This window comes from Mizuhopecten yessoensis, unplaced genomic scaffold (genome assembly GCF_002113885.1).
Source record: "Mizuhopecten yessoensis strain PY_sf001 unplaced genomic scaffold, ASM211388v2 scaffold4121, whole genome shotgun sequence".
Classification (NCBI taxonomy): domain Eukaryota; kingdom Metazoa; phylum Mollusca; class Bivalvia; order Pectinida; family Pectinidae; genus Mizuhopecten; species Mizuhopecten yessoensis.
Window position 1 is genome coordinate 1,063,965 of NW_018405386.1, and position 17,223 is coordinate 1,081,187.

General features: G+C 35.1%; 1 protein-coding gene across 6 annotated transcripts in view; it reads right to left on the reverse strand.

Annotated features, from left to right (window-relative positions):
- LOC110448568 (nuclear receptor subfamily 1 group D member 2-like) overlaps window positions 1–17,223 on the reverse strand; it is a 118,655-nt gene that overhangs the window by 20,533 nt on the left and 80,899 nt on the right. Inside the window, exon 1 of one of the 6 annotated variants that reach the window (XM_021494879.1) lies at window positions 8,580–9,073. The exons of the other annotated variants lie outside the window; for them this stretch is intronic. Coding sequence (XP_021350554.1) covers window positions 8,580–8,799 — 220 coding nt within the window. The 5' untranslated portion in view covers window positions 8,800–9,073. Of the gene's footprint in view, window positions 1–8,579; window positions 9,074–17,223 lie in introns of those variants that run through there. 6 annotated transcript variants of the gene reach the window in all.

Genomic DNA, 17,223 nt, shown 5'->3' on the forward strand with positions numbered 1-17,223 from the left:
CAGCCCAGACGGAGGTCTATAAATCTAGGAGTCTGCAGAATGTAGGGTCCAGAAGGAGATACAGAATATTCATCTACGAGTCTGGAGACATTTTGGCCCAGATTGAGGTACAAATGTGGGGCCCAGAGTGAGGTATATTCATCTAAGAGTCTGGAAACAATTTGGCCCAGAGTGAGGTTAATAAATCCAGTAGTCTGCAAACTGTAAGGCCCAGACTTAGGTGTACATATATACAGGAATCTGCAGACTTTATGGGCCCAGAATGTGGTCAATATATTCAGAATTTTTCTAAGACTGATCCAATTTTGAGACTTGAAAACCTGGTGCACTGGGTGATCAGTCTAGCTCTGGTGAAATGACAGGTCGGGTAGGTGTGTTGGATATTTTTAGGCTCTCAACCACACCAGTAATTTCAATGGTCAAGGTCACTCACCAATTTCGGTCTGACAAACTACGCTTGTTAAGTTATTTCACTTCATTTGTATAAATGTGCACATTTTTACATAATTATGATAATGACCATGAAAATAATATTTTATTATAGTTAGTGGATGATTTTTCAAAATATTTAAAAATAAACACATTGATACAACTACTTTTTCAATGCATGGTAGCGGTGTGCCAAAATCCACTTTACAGAACTATAATGGAACACGAAATGTGTGACCCCAGAGGTGGCGTGATAAATTCCACCATCTGGTACATGTCTGGTTTGTTCACTTCCTTGAAATAAAGCAGGTGGTACCTGGTATGTGCAGCACAGGTAAGTCTGACAGGTACACACAGGTAAGGTAGACCAGGTAAGATATATGTCAGTATTTGCTGTCAAAGCTCGTTCAATGAATCATTACAACACCTCATTTTTGTATCTAGACTGTGCATCAACACCTGACACACACTTTTTTTTATCTGGTCTCCGGTAATTCTATTGACACACAGACTTTTTTTATCTGGTCTCCGGTAATTCTATTTACAGACATGTTTGATAATCAACAACAAATATTTTCACTATTTACTTGTATATATATATATATATATCAACAGGTTCGTTTCATAGAGTTCTTATTATTGTGTTTTGTTGGTGTCATCGTTCTTAATTTGAAATGATCTAAATCAGGTAAATTTTAATTAATTTCTATTTTCTTACTTTGAAGTACTTTTAATTCAGGTAAAATTTTAATAATTTCTATTTTCTCACTTTAAAATACATTTAGTTCAGGTAAATTTTGATTTAGTTCTATTTTCCTCACTTTGAAATACTTTTAATTCAGGTAAATTTTGATTAAGTTCTGTTGAACATCTTGTTCATAAACGTGGTATCAATATAAAAGTATTATTATGGTTATCACTTCATAAATATAATTCTTTCAATACATATTTTTTATGACTGAAGTCACTTTAAAATTTTCTCTCTGAACAAAGATAGTTTATGTGTATGTTATTTCTTCTAGCAGAATATACAGAAGAGAAATCCATATAAAAAGATTTTTAAACATTTTGAACAGGATCTCGAGTGTAGACAAATGATATCATAATGACCTTTATCTGCAGACCAATTTATACACATGTATTATTTCTTCTGGCGAAGAAAAAAAACCCAAGTTATCAAACAGCATTGGGCTGTCATATATATAAGCAATAAACTTTAATAACAGAAAAGATCACTTTTAACTTCTGTTGAAAATTGACGGAAAACAAATATTTGATTTATTGCCCACGATTGAAATGTTGACATTTAGAAGGAACAGACTGTCTCGCTGTGCACAATTCAATCACTTACTTCATGGGTTAAAGATCGGCTGTACTCATATTGAAATTCTGTGTAAGACAATTTTAAAATTTGATTTGTTATCAACATGCGATTAGATTTAACAGAGTTGTTGCTGTATTCATCATATTTTCTAGTAAAACAAGAAACGGACGGTAATTTTCAATTAAAACTGGAAACGGACAGTAGATGTTTTTAAAAAATCTGGAAACATACACAAGCGATTAGAACACTGTTGGATTACCGACTAAGTGTACAAGTATGTCTTATTTGCATAGGTGTCAATCATCCCAATAAAGAATAAAAATTTTGATGCAATACGAATACCATAATGTAACACATGCAGTTTTAAGACCCCCCCCCCCCCGTTAAACATTTTAACCCATTCACCCCTAAAGTCACAGGCAAGTCCATTTTAAATATTTAAGGGTGAATGAGTTAAGTAGACATTCTGTGTAGATGACAGTTCAGATGAAAGATATGCTTATTTCTGTAGACTCTACAATCCTAGATCCTGGACAAAATCCTGATCTTTTAAATGATGAAACTGGGAATTTCAAATGATAATTTTTATCTTGGTAAAGTACAAATTTCATTGAATTTTTTCAATATGCCATCATGAATTGTGAGCAAAATTATTTCAAACCAATCAAATTTTACGACATTCCCTCCTGACCGATGAGCATGTGACATTTACTTCATGTCGCAAAATAACGGTCTCCAAATAAGACTTTACCGGCCATATCTTAATACCCATTATACCGAATTATTCTGCGATTAAATGTTTCCAGCAATGTCAATATAAAGTGCTCCCGATAGTGGCTAATAACTATCACTATAAGCTGATCGTGAAAAGTTAAGGATGAATAAAAAACAGATTGTAGATGTCCATGGGAAAACTCGGGGCATAGATATGCAGTCATAACACAAGTTCATGATTTTCTCATACAAGCGGCTCACAGGTGCCACCTGAATTACGGCTTAAATACCACATTATCGGACAATTTGTCGCAAGCATGTCTCTAGGGAGACCAGATATCTAGTGTTGCAGACATTCTGATTCTTCCAATACTCTTTTTTTTTATTTTTTTATCAAGGAATAGGTTACTTCTCATTTCAACATTTTCAAAGTGAAGATATTTTTTCAAGAAATCAAAGTTGGGGCAGTATTTGTTTAGAGCAAAATTTAATACATAGGTCTATCCTACTAAATTTGGTTCTCAAAGTAGGACTTTAATAAACTATGATCAGAATTATAACAACTGTTTGGTATTTTCATTCAAATTCTCATATGTGGGACAAGCCATTGAGTAATCTAGAGTTTGGTTAAAATTTACGTTGTATTAAAATATAAATTTGAAATAAAGGAATTTAAATGTACATCTTATATATAATATCAATTCAAAATTAAGAGGTCTAGTCTGTAGTTTCAATGCACGATGCATAAAACGTTAATACAAAATCAAGTATTTTCAATGTACCTTTAATTATAAATAAACACAAAATTTAGTGGTCTGGTCTGTGGTTTCAATGTACCCGGTTACAAAATTCACAGCTCTAGATGGTGGTTTCAATGTACCCGGTTACAAAATTCACAGCTCTAGATGGTGGTTTCAATGTACCCTGTTACAAAATAAACAGATCTAGTCTGTGGTTTCAATGTACCCTGTTACAAAATAAACAGATCTAGTCTGTGGTTTCAATGTACCCTGTTACAAAATAAACAGATCTAGTCGGTGGTTTCAATGTACCCTGTTACAAAATAAACAGATCTAGTCGGTGGTTTCAATGTACCCTGTTACAAAATTCAGAGCTCTAGATGGTGGTTTCAATGTAACCCGTTACAAAATAAACAGATCTAGTCTGTGGTTTCAATGTACCCTGTTACAAAATAAACAGATCTAGTCTGTGGTTTCAATGTACCCTGTTACAAAATAAACAGATCTAGTCTGGTTTCGATGTACCCTGTTACAAAATAAACAGATCTAGTCGGTGGTTTCAATGTACCCTGTTACAAAATAAACAGATCTAGTCTGTGGTTTCAATGTACTCTGTTACAAAATAAACAGATCTAGTCGGTGGTTTCAAGGACCCTGTTACAAAATAAACAGATCTAGTCGGTGGTTTCAATGTACCCTGTTACAAAATTCACAGCTCTAGATGGAGGTTTCAATGTACCCTGTTACAAAATAAACAGATCTAGTCGGTGGGTTCAATGTACCCTGTTACAAAATGAACAGATCTAGTCTGTGGTTTCAATGTACTCTGTTACAAAATAAAAAGATCTAGTCTGTGGTTTCAATGTACCCAGTTACAAAATAAACAGATCTAGTTGGTGGTTTCAATGTAACCCGTTACAAAATAAACAGATCTAGTCGGTGGTTTCAATGTGCCCTGTTACAAAATTCACAGCTCTAGATGGAGGTTTCGATGTACCCTGTTACAAAATAAACATATCTAGTCGGTGGTTTCAATGTACTCTGTTACAAAATAAAAAGATCTAGTCTGTGGTTTCAATGTACCCTGTTACAAAATAAACAGATCTAGTCGTTGGTTTCAATGTTTCTCGTTACAAAATACAAAGTCTAGCCTGTGGTTCTAACCTATCTTGTATTAAAACGTCGATATCAACCTTTCTTTACGCTATATGTGTAGTTTGTTTTCCGGAACAGGATCTTGTCAATAAGCGTCAAGTCATTACAGTCAGGGATCAAAAACTTTATATGTTTCTTGTTACAGTTTATATCCTTTTCACGTTGACACATGCAAATGTGCACACACGTGTTTGCAAGCGATCAGGATTAGCTCTCAACGTAACACTGTTCAATGAGGAAGCGACTGATCATTTAAAGTGATATATCCTGAATGACTTCACTTTTAAACAGTACTTAACTATAATATCAAATAGCCACATGACATCAATTTCTAGAGTCCATTAAACTGTGTAAGATTCACCTTCCAGTGCCAAGCCAAGAGAAACCTACATGTACTACATGTCTAGAGTTCAATGTTCTATCCAGAAGAAGCAAACAGACTTTTACTTTTTTTTTTATATTTCTTTGAGCCAGAAAAATAAAATAAAATACTCTTAGTGTCCAGTTCTAAACCATAATAATCATATTAAATATTCCTTTCGTCCATTTTTCAAGTGTGAGGCATGGAATATATATTCCCGGCATACAGCTACATACAAAATATTCCTAGTTTATAGTTCTGTGCTATGAGAATTTAACAAGATATTCCAGTTTCCATCGTCAAACGAAACATTCCTAGTAACCATTTTAAGTCAGTTAAGAGACATAAAATATAATTCCAGCATCCAATGGCATACACAAATATTCCCAAGACAGCTTTTAACTCCAAGAATCATACAATGAATTTCCAACATCCAATGGTACACAAAAATATTCCCAAGATAGTTCTGAGCTCTAAGAATCATAAAAGTTCTAAGCTATAATGAGCATACAATATATATTCAACATCCAATGATATAAAAAAATATTTATTATTTCCAACAACCAATGATAAACAAAAATATTTATTATTTCCAACAACCAATGATAAACAAAAATATTTATTATTTCCAACAACCAATGATAAACAAAAATATTTCCTTAGTCCAGTTTTAAGTTACATGTATAAGAAAAATGCACTATACTACATCTACCACAGACATTATTCCTAATGTCAAGCTCTGAGCTTAAGAAGGATAAAACATATTTCTAGTAACCAAATACAAAATTTGCCCTCTATTCTGATCCATGAAAAACATGATATACTCTTACAACCATTATCCAAATATTATGAAAACATACAAGATATTTCTTGTGTTCATTCAGGAGAAGAAATACATTAATTGTTCCTTGGCTGATTTCAAAATTGTCCATAAGTTTAAAAACCCTTTGGAATAAGGTATCCATTTCCCCTATTGCATATCAAAGTTTTGAATACAAAACTGACTAAAAAATGGTGAATCTATGCACATATATGTGTATGTCTGTTTATATTTATTTTATAAAAAGTCAAAATGCTTTTTCTTAACTTTAAAGATGTGCTGCAAAGTTTTGAATGATTGTGTAAACTGTGGTTGGTATAAATTTCAGAGCTATATTTGAAGAAAATGTAAAAAATTTCAGAAATATTACAAAATTAAGAAATACCACCAAATGTACTCTTTATCATACTATCAAGATTATCATTTTACCTATTTTTATGTAGATTGTCTATAATGCATAACAAAATTTGTATTCTAAATTTGCATCTGTTTGAAAGTGGCAGATTAATTGCAATGTTTCAAATTTTGTAGGCATTATAGACAATATACATAAAAATAGGTATGAACAATTTTGAAATGAACACAAGAAATATCTTGTATGTTTTCATAATTTGTAGTATATTGACACAAACTATGACAAATGTACGACGTATAACACAAATTTACAGGTGAAATAATAATGTTATCATTTTCTTCTTCTTCTGTTTTTGAAACCGAGCACAGTAAATTAATGTAATTGTGAAATGAAATAACACAGCTGTGATATCAACAGATAGAAACCATATTCTCGGAAAGAAAAAAATTTGCACAAGGAAATGGTGACGTTAATATTTATTCATTATATTTTTTATGCAAGTCATCACTGCAAAATGACAAAATTTATAATAGCAGACCAAACCATTGGATTTAAGTATGTGTATTAGATAAATACATCTGTATGAAAAAGTGTTATAATTAAATACTTTTTACGTGAAAAATGCAGTTTCAAATGAATCAATCAAAGTGAAAATGAAATTAATTTACATCTCGATTTAAAAGATTTATTGAATTGTATTTCAAGTACATACTTAGAAGCTCAGCACCAGGATAGTTGTCTTCATTTTTCCGTCCATTAGTATAATTGTTTTTAAGTTAAATGAATTTGCCACAATGAAAACGAAAGTAAATAATATCTCTATTTAAAAATATCAATTATTCTTGCATGTGTATGTTTTCAGAAGATGAAATGTTTTTTAAAATGTATGAATTTAGAAAATAAAATGTTTTTGTTTCGATGAATTATCAATATTTCACTGACTTCAAACTAAAATCTATATTTCCAGTGCATTATCCGAAATTCATACCGTAGTATTATTATAATCTGGAATATGTCTGGAATTCAAAATAATATTTAATGTTAAAATGCAATCACATTTATGCACCTATTTCAAACAGATCTTGTACACAAAATTTCTTATTTCAATATTCAATTTTTCTGAACACTTTCGTTTGAAAAACAGAAAAGTCTGACACTTCAATATTATCAATTTATGATGTTAGGAATAATACATAATCTAGAATTTCTTCATTTTTAAATATTATATTTGATATTAAATTCTACCACTGAAACCCTTATGATTTGTTTAATGTAGTTCTATTCTGTAAAATTCAAACTGATCCCAAATTGCCTTCAAACAATTCTGAGGGTGTGGAACATTAGATTCATAGATAATCTTCAGACCAGACCATCAAATAGAGCTGTTAGGAGAATAATGGTCCACTTGGTAGAAATACTGAACATTTTATGGCATTTAATCTCATAGATAGAAAAAATATCAAATATTAAGTATCTGCTGTTTGAACAGACTAATGTCAAAATTATAGCAATCATGACGTTCAAATGCATACCTGAAGCGTTGTGAAGGTCATGTTAGTATTTCAGATGAAGTCATTTTTTCATTATTGTCAGACATGTTATGCAGAAATATTGGTGTATTCCAGACAAATATCTACAAATACTGCCCATTTAACAAGTAACAAAAGGCCATTTCTTAAGAATGGGATATCATGAAAATGCAATAATCGTGGTTCATAGCTCCGATATATTAATATTGAACATCAATTAAAATATGGCCTCCCAGACATGGTAACAATGTTTCATTATCTACCAGGAATAATTTACCAATAATGATTTCTGCAGACTTTGATGCCTTTCGAAATGGAATGTAGACATAGTAAGTATGCATACAAATTACCATACTGGGTCTTCCAGACTTATGTGTTTGGATGTAATGTGTTTGGATGTAATGAAAAGTAGTCCCCATCCCATAACAGTGTCTGGGTATATATTTTTACACATACCCCGCAACAGTGCCACAAGAAGGTATATAAAACTTACCCCACCCCGCAACGGTGAGTTCCTTGGAGGTATACATTTCTACCTCCTACCCCTAGACAATACCTTGAAGAATATCCTGTAAACCCGCCCCACCCCACAAGACATTAATAGCTTGGCACCTGTATACCCTGCTAGCCTCACCCTTGGAGACAGCACTGTGGCTTCAGCATACTCTGCTAGCCCCACCCCGGAGACATTACCTTGGCTACAATATACCATGCTAGCCCTACCTTTGCCTCCGTATACCTTGCTAGCCCCACCCCGGGAGACATTACCTTGGCTTCAATATACCATGCTAGCCCCACCCTTGGAGGCAGTACCTTCGCTTCTGTATACCCTGCTAGTCCTACCCTTGGAGATAGTACCTTGGCTCTCTGGTAGCCCCACCCCAGGAGACAGTACCTTGACATCCATATACCATGCTAGCCCCACCCCAGGAGACAGTACTTTGGTATACTTTGAAAGCCCTACCCCAGGAGACAGTACTTTGGCTTTGGTATACTTGAAAGCCCAACCCCAGGAGACAGTACCTTGACATCCATATACCATGCTAGCCTCATCCCAGGAGACAGTAATTTGGTATAATTGAAAGCCTCACCCCAAGAGACAGTACCTTAGCTTTGGACACAATACCTTGGTGAAGATACTAATGACAGTACCTTGGTGGAGGTGATATTGGTAGTTGAGAGCGTTGTACTCCTTGCTGCCCGGGTCTACTTCAGTTGTTTGGGACAGTTGCCACTGGAGATTGTCCTGTCCAATACGCCACCTGTCATACTGCTGGCCGGGCCACTTGTGGTGACCCCCGTAGGCCAAAGCCATGTGTCGCTGTAGCCGGCAGTAGTACTGGCTCCGATATAATGCGTACCACTCCTCCATGCTAGTGTACAGCAATGGTTAGTCGTCTCCTAGCCCAGTCCCCGAGGTGTCTGCTCGACAAGACTTTTCTTATGCCTCTAAAGCAAGTTCTTCAGAGTGACACAACATGTATGATATACACTGGACCGAAATAACATCTTGGACCCTCAAGGTATGAGGTAAATATTAGTCCACGTTAGCTGTTGCCACTTGTATGCATGCACCTCTGATCATGGGTGAGACAAGAGTTGAAATCACAACGGACAAACAAACCTTGCCACCACACATACGACGTATACATGTACTAATGTGCATAATCTACAATCACATATTCATACGGAGATGATATACATCTAATGTAATGATAATATGCCAGATAGTCCGAATGCTTTAAAAAATTGTGTGTTCCTTAAATATTATATTGCTGTTGGCTTGATTCAACAGCATAATGACTGTAAAAATTAAAGCCATACTGAAAGTCATGTCATTAGCCTCTGATCTATAGTGAATGTATGATTATGGATATTAAAGAGGTAGATTCTGACAAGGCCCTGTCTGGCCTGCAGAGAACACCGACGTCTGAATTGCCTAATCTGAGGATGATGGATGCCTGCCGGAGGTGACGCCATCGTAATGGACTCATACTCAAGATCACCCCTGCTCTTTCCGTTGCCCATTCAAAGATGATCACCAGGCCTCATTAAAACCATAATGAAATATCCTATTTTCAAACATGTACCAACAGTACATTTAGGTATATTGTACTTTTAGCGGATGAAAGAAAACAAAAATATGAACATTCCTTCTATCATCACAAATGGGCTAATCAGTAACCTTGATCTAACTGTATCAGATGTACTCTTAGCTCACGACGTCATAATGTATACCTCCTAATCAACTTTCCAGTTTTTACGCTACCAAATCTTTCATGTAAAGAGTGGGCAGGATACACAAATAGGAGAGAACCACCAGGCGGTCCCTGTGTCCATTTAGACAGCCACTGTGTACTTGTCAATAACTTTAGCAGCTCAGGGCTATATATCCCAAATTTGTATCCGTTAATGTTTTGAAGCAAGACATCAATTTAGTCACCACAGGTAAAAATCAAATTATCATATTTTTTTGTGTAAATACAGATGTATAAACATGTATATATATATATAAGTTTAGTAGCTAGTAATGTACTTTTTATTTACATTGTGTCGATACAGGTATCGTCTGGTGATGAAATGGGCCGTAAAATGGGACTAATTATACTTTTTAATTATTCATGAAAGATACACGGAAGGCATTCATCATTGCATGTACTGTTATGACAACAGATTATAGAAAACAAATCATGGCTGACGTGACCGACCATCAATCAGATCGCGTCTCATTAAAGTTCACCTATTACATCAGGTCAGCTCTGTGTGGCCGAACACCTCGCCTCGTATATAAACCACAGCCCACAGGGGTTCCTATTCAACAGGTGCCCTTTTAGTGAAGCTCTTATTTCCCAGGTTTTATATTTTTTCTCTCAGGTTTTTTCTCAAATTATGTCATTTTACAGAGGTCTTTTAATGGATTTACTTCAGTTTTCAACTCATACAGGCTTTTTATCACTGATGTCGTTTACAGTATATTTTATTCAGAGGTTCATTACTTTTTACTCTACAGCATAATTTTACTTTCATTGTTATTTAACACATGGTTTTAATTTACATGGTCATCTAACATAGGCTTTTACATTACTTATATAATTTTACCGTGGTTCTTCAAAGTTATTATTTAATACAGATTATTGCTTTAAATTTATCATTTTACAAAGGTTTTTCCACAGGTGTCATATGACAGTTGTTTTTACTCAACAGGTGTCATTTTAAAAAGGTTTTACGTCATATACTACAGAGGTTTTTACCTAACTAGTGTCATTCTAGAGGTTCTTTTTTATAGGTATCGTTTTACAAAGGTTCTTACTTTGCAAGTTTCATTTTATACAAATAATTTTCGTCACTGATGTCATTTTACAAAAGTTTTCATCATTTTGCTTCAATTTTTACTTCAGATGTCATTTGTGGAGGTTTTAACTTCATAGATATCATTTTACATCATTTTATTGAGGTTTATCCTTTACATGTACAGATGTTTAATTTCGGTAATGTCATTTCAGAGGTTCTGACTAAACAGGTTTCATTTTAAACAAGTCATTTACTTCATACATGTCATTGTGCCATGGTCTTAACTTATCAGGTGTCATTCTACCATAGTCACTAAACTGGTTAAACCTCTTAACTCATTCACCCCTGAAATATCATAACGAACTATTCCAACCTTTGAATTGGAAGAGTTCAAATGTGACTTCAGGGGTGCATGAGTTAAGGATCCCTGTCCCTCTGCACTGTGGTTTTTCCTATATACAGTAACCTCCCCTTAACTTCCGTTCCTGTCCCACTACACTGTGGTTTTCCCTATATACAGTAACCTCCCCTTAACTTCCTAGGGACATAACTGTAGCACATTTTGGCCAGGTTTTTCTGTTGATAAGGTAGCTCAATGGGTTAGTGGGATAGTATAACAGTCTGAAGTCCAGGGTCTAGCCCCAATAATTTGTTACACTCGCATCACTGTCGTTGATTATATTTTGATTATTTCGTCTTTAATATTTCTCATCAAAGTCCCGCAAGGTATGGTTTTCTTTACAGAAATAGTTTATTAAAGCTATAGTCATGCCGAAACCCCCAAGTTTCCAACACCTAATACAGTTTTCTGCAGGGGTACGGGGATCCTTAACTGGTATCAGTTTACTGAAGTACGTACACTTTTTGTCATTGTGTAGAGCTGCTCTGGGTGTCGAATTTGTAGACTCATCAACGTACAAGTTTTTAGCCTGTATTCTCACATGCTAATAATCTGACGACTTGATGTATGTTGACAACTTGTTGTTTTCACTAAATGTCTGACAAATGAACACAAATGTTAGGTCTGCTATTTATTCAGTTTGTATTCAGTTTTGTTATACTGTAAAGATAAATGCTGCGTTTTCATTGGTTAACTTGCCAGTGTACATAGGCTTTGCCCTGGGCTGCTTTTGTTTATTGCGTTCTGAATGGGTAGACGGGTTGGACCCCGAGTTGTTTGTTGCTTTCATGGAGAGCCTTGGCAAAGACTTCAAGGCCTGCATTAACATTTACAGGTCTGTCAAGCTTTATCCCTGAAATATTACATTTAAAAATAGACCAACTGGTTTGTCAACATTTACGACAGTCCCTAGCTCACCATACTAAAGCCTGCAACATTCCGCACCACAGGACAGGTTATATCCTTACACAAATCAGTACCGAAATTCATCTACAGGAAATTATATTTATTTTGAAACATTTCTTTGAAGTTAAAATTATAAAAGTGCTCATAAGATTTATTATGAATTGTTAATTTCATTACCATACAGGATATTAAACAAAGTTATTTGAAGTATGATGACTTTGCTAAATAGCAAAAAGCTTATATTAGCAGTATGTAAATTTGATGATATCAAATCATGAGATTTTCATTTGTAAAGGTCATACATAGGTCAGTGACCTTTATGTTAAAGGACCTATAATTATGGATGAGGAAGATGTCATTATTGAAATTGTTAAAATCGCTACAAAATGCTGTTGGTATTGGAGTTCCACAAGGCATCATGTGAATTATTTAAAATATGACAGCTATGGTAAGCCTAGATTTAGTGACTCCGAAACCACGGTACAGAGCATGTGTGATGCATTCAGAAAACAAAGTGAAATCAAATTGATTGCAGGTCAGTAGGTGATGTCAAGGTTAAAGGTCAATTATAGGTGTTATGTTCACATGCAACAGTCATGGGGTCAGGTACTAGTAATCAGATTGGTTGCAGGTCAGAAGCTGATGTGAAGGGCAAAGGTCAAATAACATGTTATGTTCACATGCAAAGGTCATGGGGTCAATTATTATTGATTCAGATAGGTGACAGGTCAGTAATCGGTATGTTTTTTCGCTCCCATGCAAATTGAGTGTACGGTAACCTCAACATTGGTCTTGGAACCCTTAAATACAAACTCATCTGATATATTCTCAAAACTGACCTTTGATCAAGATTTGTTAAGAAATGAGGTCACTAAAGTGATTACGCTGAACGGGGGACAGGATGGGGTGGGACCGACATTGGTAACATGGTATGTCCCTCCCCCACTCCTCATCAAATTGTGAGGGCATTAAAACTTTATGTTAGATGAAAGACAAGGGACAGGAGGCAGACACTGAGCAGGTGAGCTACTGACAGCTCAGCTCAGCAATCCTTTCTCTGACAACAGAATAAAGTATGCATCGTGAATGCAGGAAGAAAGCAAAATCAAATCTTGGGGACAAAATTCCTTTTTTTTTTGTTTGGAAATGAAATACCGACAAAAGCCAGTGGCAAACCTTTAAAAGGCGTAAAAATATTTCTACAAAAGACTTACGGCTAGCAATGTGTTATCGATGGCTTCCGACTGGCCCAGATTACGGAGGTCTGTATATATTGACATGTGTTGACAAGATGTGTTCCGTTACTATGTCTACATGCCAACATTTGATTGACATGTGTTAACACTTTAATCAACAACTAATTACTCTTAATGACAGTACAGTTAACTCATTCACCCCTGAAATTTCATAATGAACTATTCCAACCTTTGAATTGGAAGAGTTTAAATGTGTCTCCAGGGGTGAATGAGTTCTTTTTTATTCTCTTTTGGTCCGAATAATGAGTAAGGTAAGAACCTATGTCTACATACGGATAGATACATATACCACAAACTTTTCGTAATAAATTCATTTGAAAAATACTTGGGTGGTTAAGGAAGAAAGTCCCCACACTCTATATTTATCTCCAACAAATGAGAGTTCCTATTTGTTTGATATTTTGCTAACTTGCAGTGGCTAGCTAACTAAGCAAAGAGCTATACATGTATATGAAATGATTATCTTAATTTCAATTTCCCTTTTTAACATAAACATCGCCAAGCGAGGATCTCTTGTGATAAAGTATGCTAGAAATCTAAGTAAGATACTGGTCATGATGTGTTTCGTATTAAGACTATTCTGCAACATTCGGTGGAACAAGTTCAAATTGCTATAACTCCCTAAAAGGAAAAGAGTAATATTAATTCATTAGGAAATTCATTTTTCATTGCATGTGTACAGTTTCAATACGGTGGAACTCTCTACTTTAATATTGCATTACACTCATCTTTAGTAGTTTCTTTATAAAACCACAAAATAAATGAAATAAAATCCCTAACAAAAGTTTCTGCATTTGCAGCAGTCGTAGTTGATCGATAAAAGTATATAAAATACTGAAAAGGAAATACTGGAATAAATGGTTAATTACAGGTATTACGAGACATAAAATATTACCTTGAATTAGTTATGTAACAAGGTTAAAAGTTAGCTCGGGTAAATGGCTGACCCATGAATATGCCGTAAGTGGGCACTGATTGATATAGTAGACGGTGTCGAGCCCAAGTCCAGATTTAAGTCTTTAACACGACCACATCTCCACTATAGACAGCCTATGAGTAGTATCAAATAACAGCCCACTGAGTTGGCTTTTTTTACCTGACGAAGAATATTTAACACTACCTGGAGACCATCGTTAACACTGTACTTTCGTATCTGCATGTCTGACTGAGTACAGGCAAATGGCACACTGATGAACAATTCACAGTTTATCCCAGACAGAAAATGGCTGACGTCTCCAGGATTACCGAAAAAACTGACCTGCAGGTGACGACATGTACTTGTATGTTTCATCAACTCTCTCGTAGGTACACACAGATCAACCCACACCGAACCCCCATCATCATCATTTAACCCTTACATGGAATGGTGGGCGGATTCCATATTAGATGCAGGTTTCAATAACAAATGCCGTCGGTCTTCCATAAAACCTGTTTTAAATCGTCAGATTTAATGTAAGTGTCCAAAAAAGTCAAAAACGTCAACAAGGTTTATTGATCTTTAGAGCTATTTTGTTAAAAGTCAATGGGCCTGCAGGTTTTTCATATGGTCTCATGAAAGTAAATAGTCTCCGAGTGAAAGCCACATAAGACCTATTTGATCGTATTAGCGTTCCAAAGAGACTCCTCGGAACTGTTGTGTGCCCATTTCCCGGAGTTATTCGGTAGGTAATACACACTGTGATGCTTAAATTACCAATTTACAAAAGGTGACATGTACCAAACTTCTGATAAGTCTACTTTTTTTCTTTCAACTTCATAATTCTATAGTATACTTGTATATAATTCTGAAGTACAATTTGTTAATGAAATGACATTATAATGGTAAAAACATCTAAAAATATCAACAATTTATTGTAAAACTCATTTGTACCGAATAAGAATAAGTTTCAAATTATTTGTGAGAAGAAAATTTTCATGGATGAGTTCTTAGAAATAAAATACAAAACCTTGTTGATATTTCCTTTAATCTATGGACATTAGAATAGCACACCATATCTTGATTACTTTTCATAATTTTTATGATGAAGACACGCAGTAATCATTTTTAAACTTTGGATTTTGTGGCCTGTAATGATTTCATTGTTGTTTTAAGACTTCACAAGTATACTACAAAGGTCCTGCACATCCTGAGGGGTAGGATATGAGGGATGGACGAAGTACCATCAGATGAATTTCAATGATTGGTACTTCACTTTGGGCTATACACAGTAATTATACCTGAACAGGTAAAAAATGTCCTGTGGCAAATGGCTGTGAAATTGAAGTGATTCCCAAAGTGACGATGTTTTCCGTGAATGTGTTACCTGGGATTACATGTTTGTCATAAAGGCAATTATCTCGTAATTTACTGTCAAACATTGATTCCCTAGCGATCACAATCTAAGACTTAAAGTTGACAGTAGGAGATACGAACCACCGTAGTACAATAACATACTAGTCCTTGCCAATACATCACCTTTACAAACAGGAAGTACCTTGTCAAATCTTTTTGGGGGGGGCTGGTGTATAACATCGTGACTGACCTACTTGCTGTCGCTATATACAGCGCCTTAGACATGTAACATGGTTTTCGTCAAACTAAAATCTGTTGTTAAGTCGACGTAATACCGCTACAACAAACAACGTACTTGGTCAGAACATATTACAGACAGTCAATAGGTGAATATCGTCGAACGAAATTAAAAAAGTACATCCATCATGTTATTTATATTTATTTTAATTATGATTGGCATCAACTTCACAACCTTTGAGACAATACTGGCACCATGGTGACGTTTCGCAGGGGAATGACTACGGACTGGTACCAAATTGGTAATCAACTACTAGAACAATGACAACACAATTCTATTGTTTCTATTGAATCGTCAGTTGCTAACAAAACTGACAATACACGATTAATACCAGTGTGATGCCACAAATGACCATAGCTGTTAATAGGACGCAAAACACAAACAAACCAAACCAAACCAATGAAATTTCCTTGTCTTGTCGCTGTGAGATACTTTTTTCTCTCTATCCAATTCAATGTAAATGAGGTACCAGATATGAAATTTGTTGTAATGTGTTGTCAAAAATGGATAATTTACAACAATGATTTTTGTCCAGTTTTAATGCCATTGGTGTATTGTCAGATTGGTCATTTCGTCAGGGAGGTTTTCAACAAAAATATTCTTCAACTGACAGTAATTGAAATATTGAATTAAGTGACTTGAAGTTAAAGATATATATCTTAATGTTTTTCCTGATGTTGATAGATGCGAAGTTTTCAGCTCTACAGGAGATTTCAGCAACATGTCACGTTCACCACACCAACCATCCTCAAATGACCCAAGCTGTTCCCTAGGGAGGATGTAAAATCCGTTGAAATAAATTGGTGGCCAGCAGGTACAGCTGTCATTAGTACTGAAGTATTAAACAGACCACAAATACACAAACCTGTTTAACCCACATTCATATTTTTTTACGCTGATGAGTAAGAATCCCTGTAGCCAATATTTTCCCCATCAGACTCCTGATTATCTGGTAACACTGACCTAGACATGCGTCAGTCTTATAACATCGTCTGGACCCATCAAAGACACGCCCCCTTTGTGTACACTCTCCGTTTCTGCTGTGTCAAGAACTAAACCGTTCTTCATCCCCGACACAGTTGATATCATTTAGAAACCCCCCATAATAGTTCCCTAATAAGCAACTATTGTCTTTCCAGATCTATACCGTTCTTCATACCCAACCACACAAACTACAAGACTGACCAAAAAACTGGACACAGTTGATATCATTTTGAAACTCCCGAAATAGTTCCCTAATAGACAACTGTCGCCTTACCGGCCCAACATGTTACCAAAACCATGTAGTTCTTTTACAAGAATTGCATCGGTATTTTTGCACACAATGTACCAAGGATATTGTTGGAATCAAATCCTGATCTTGTATGTATTAT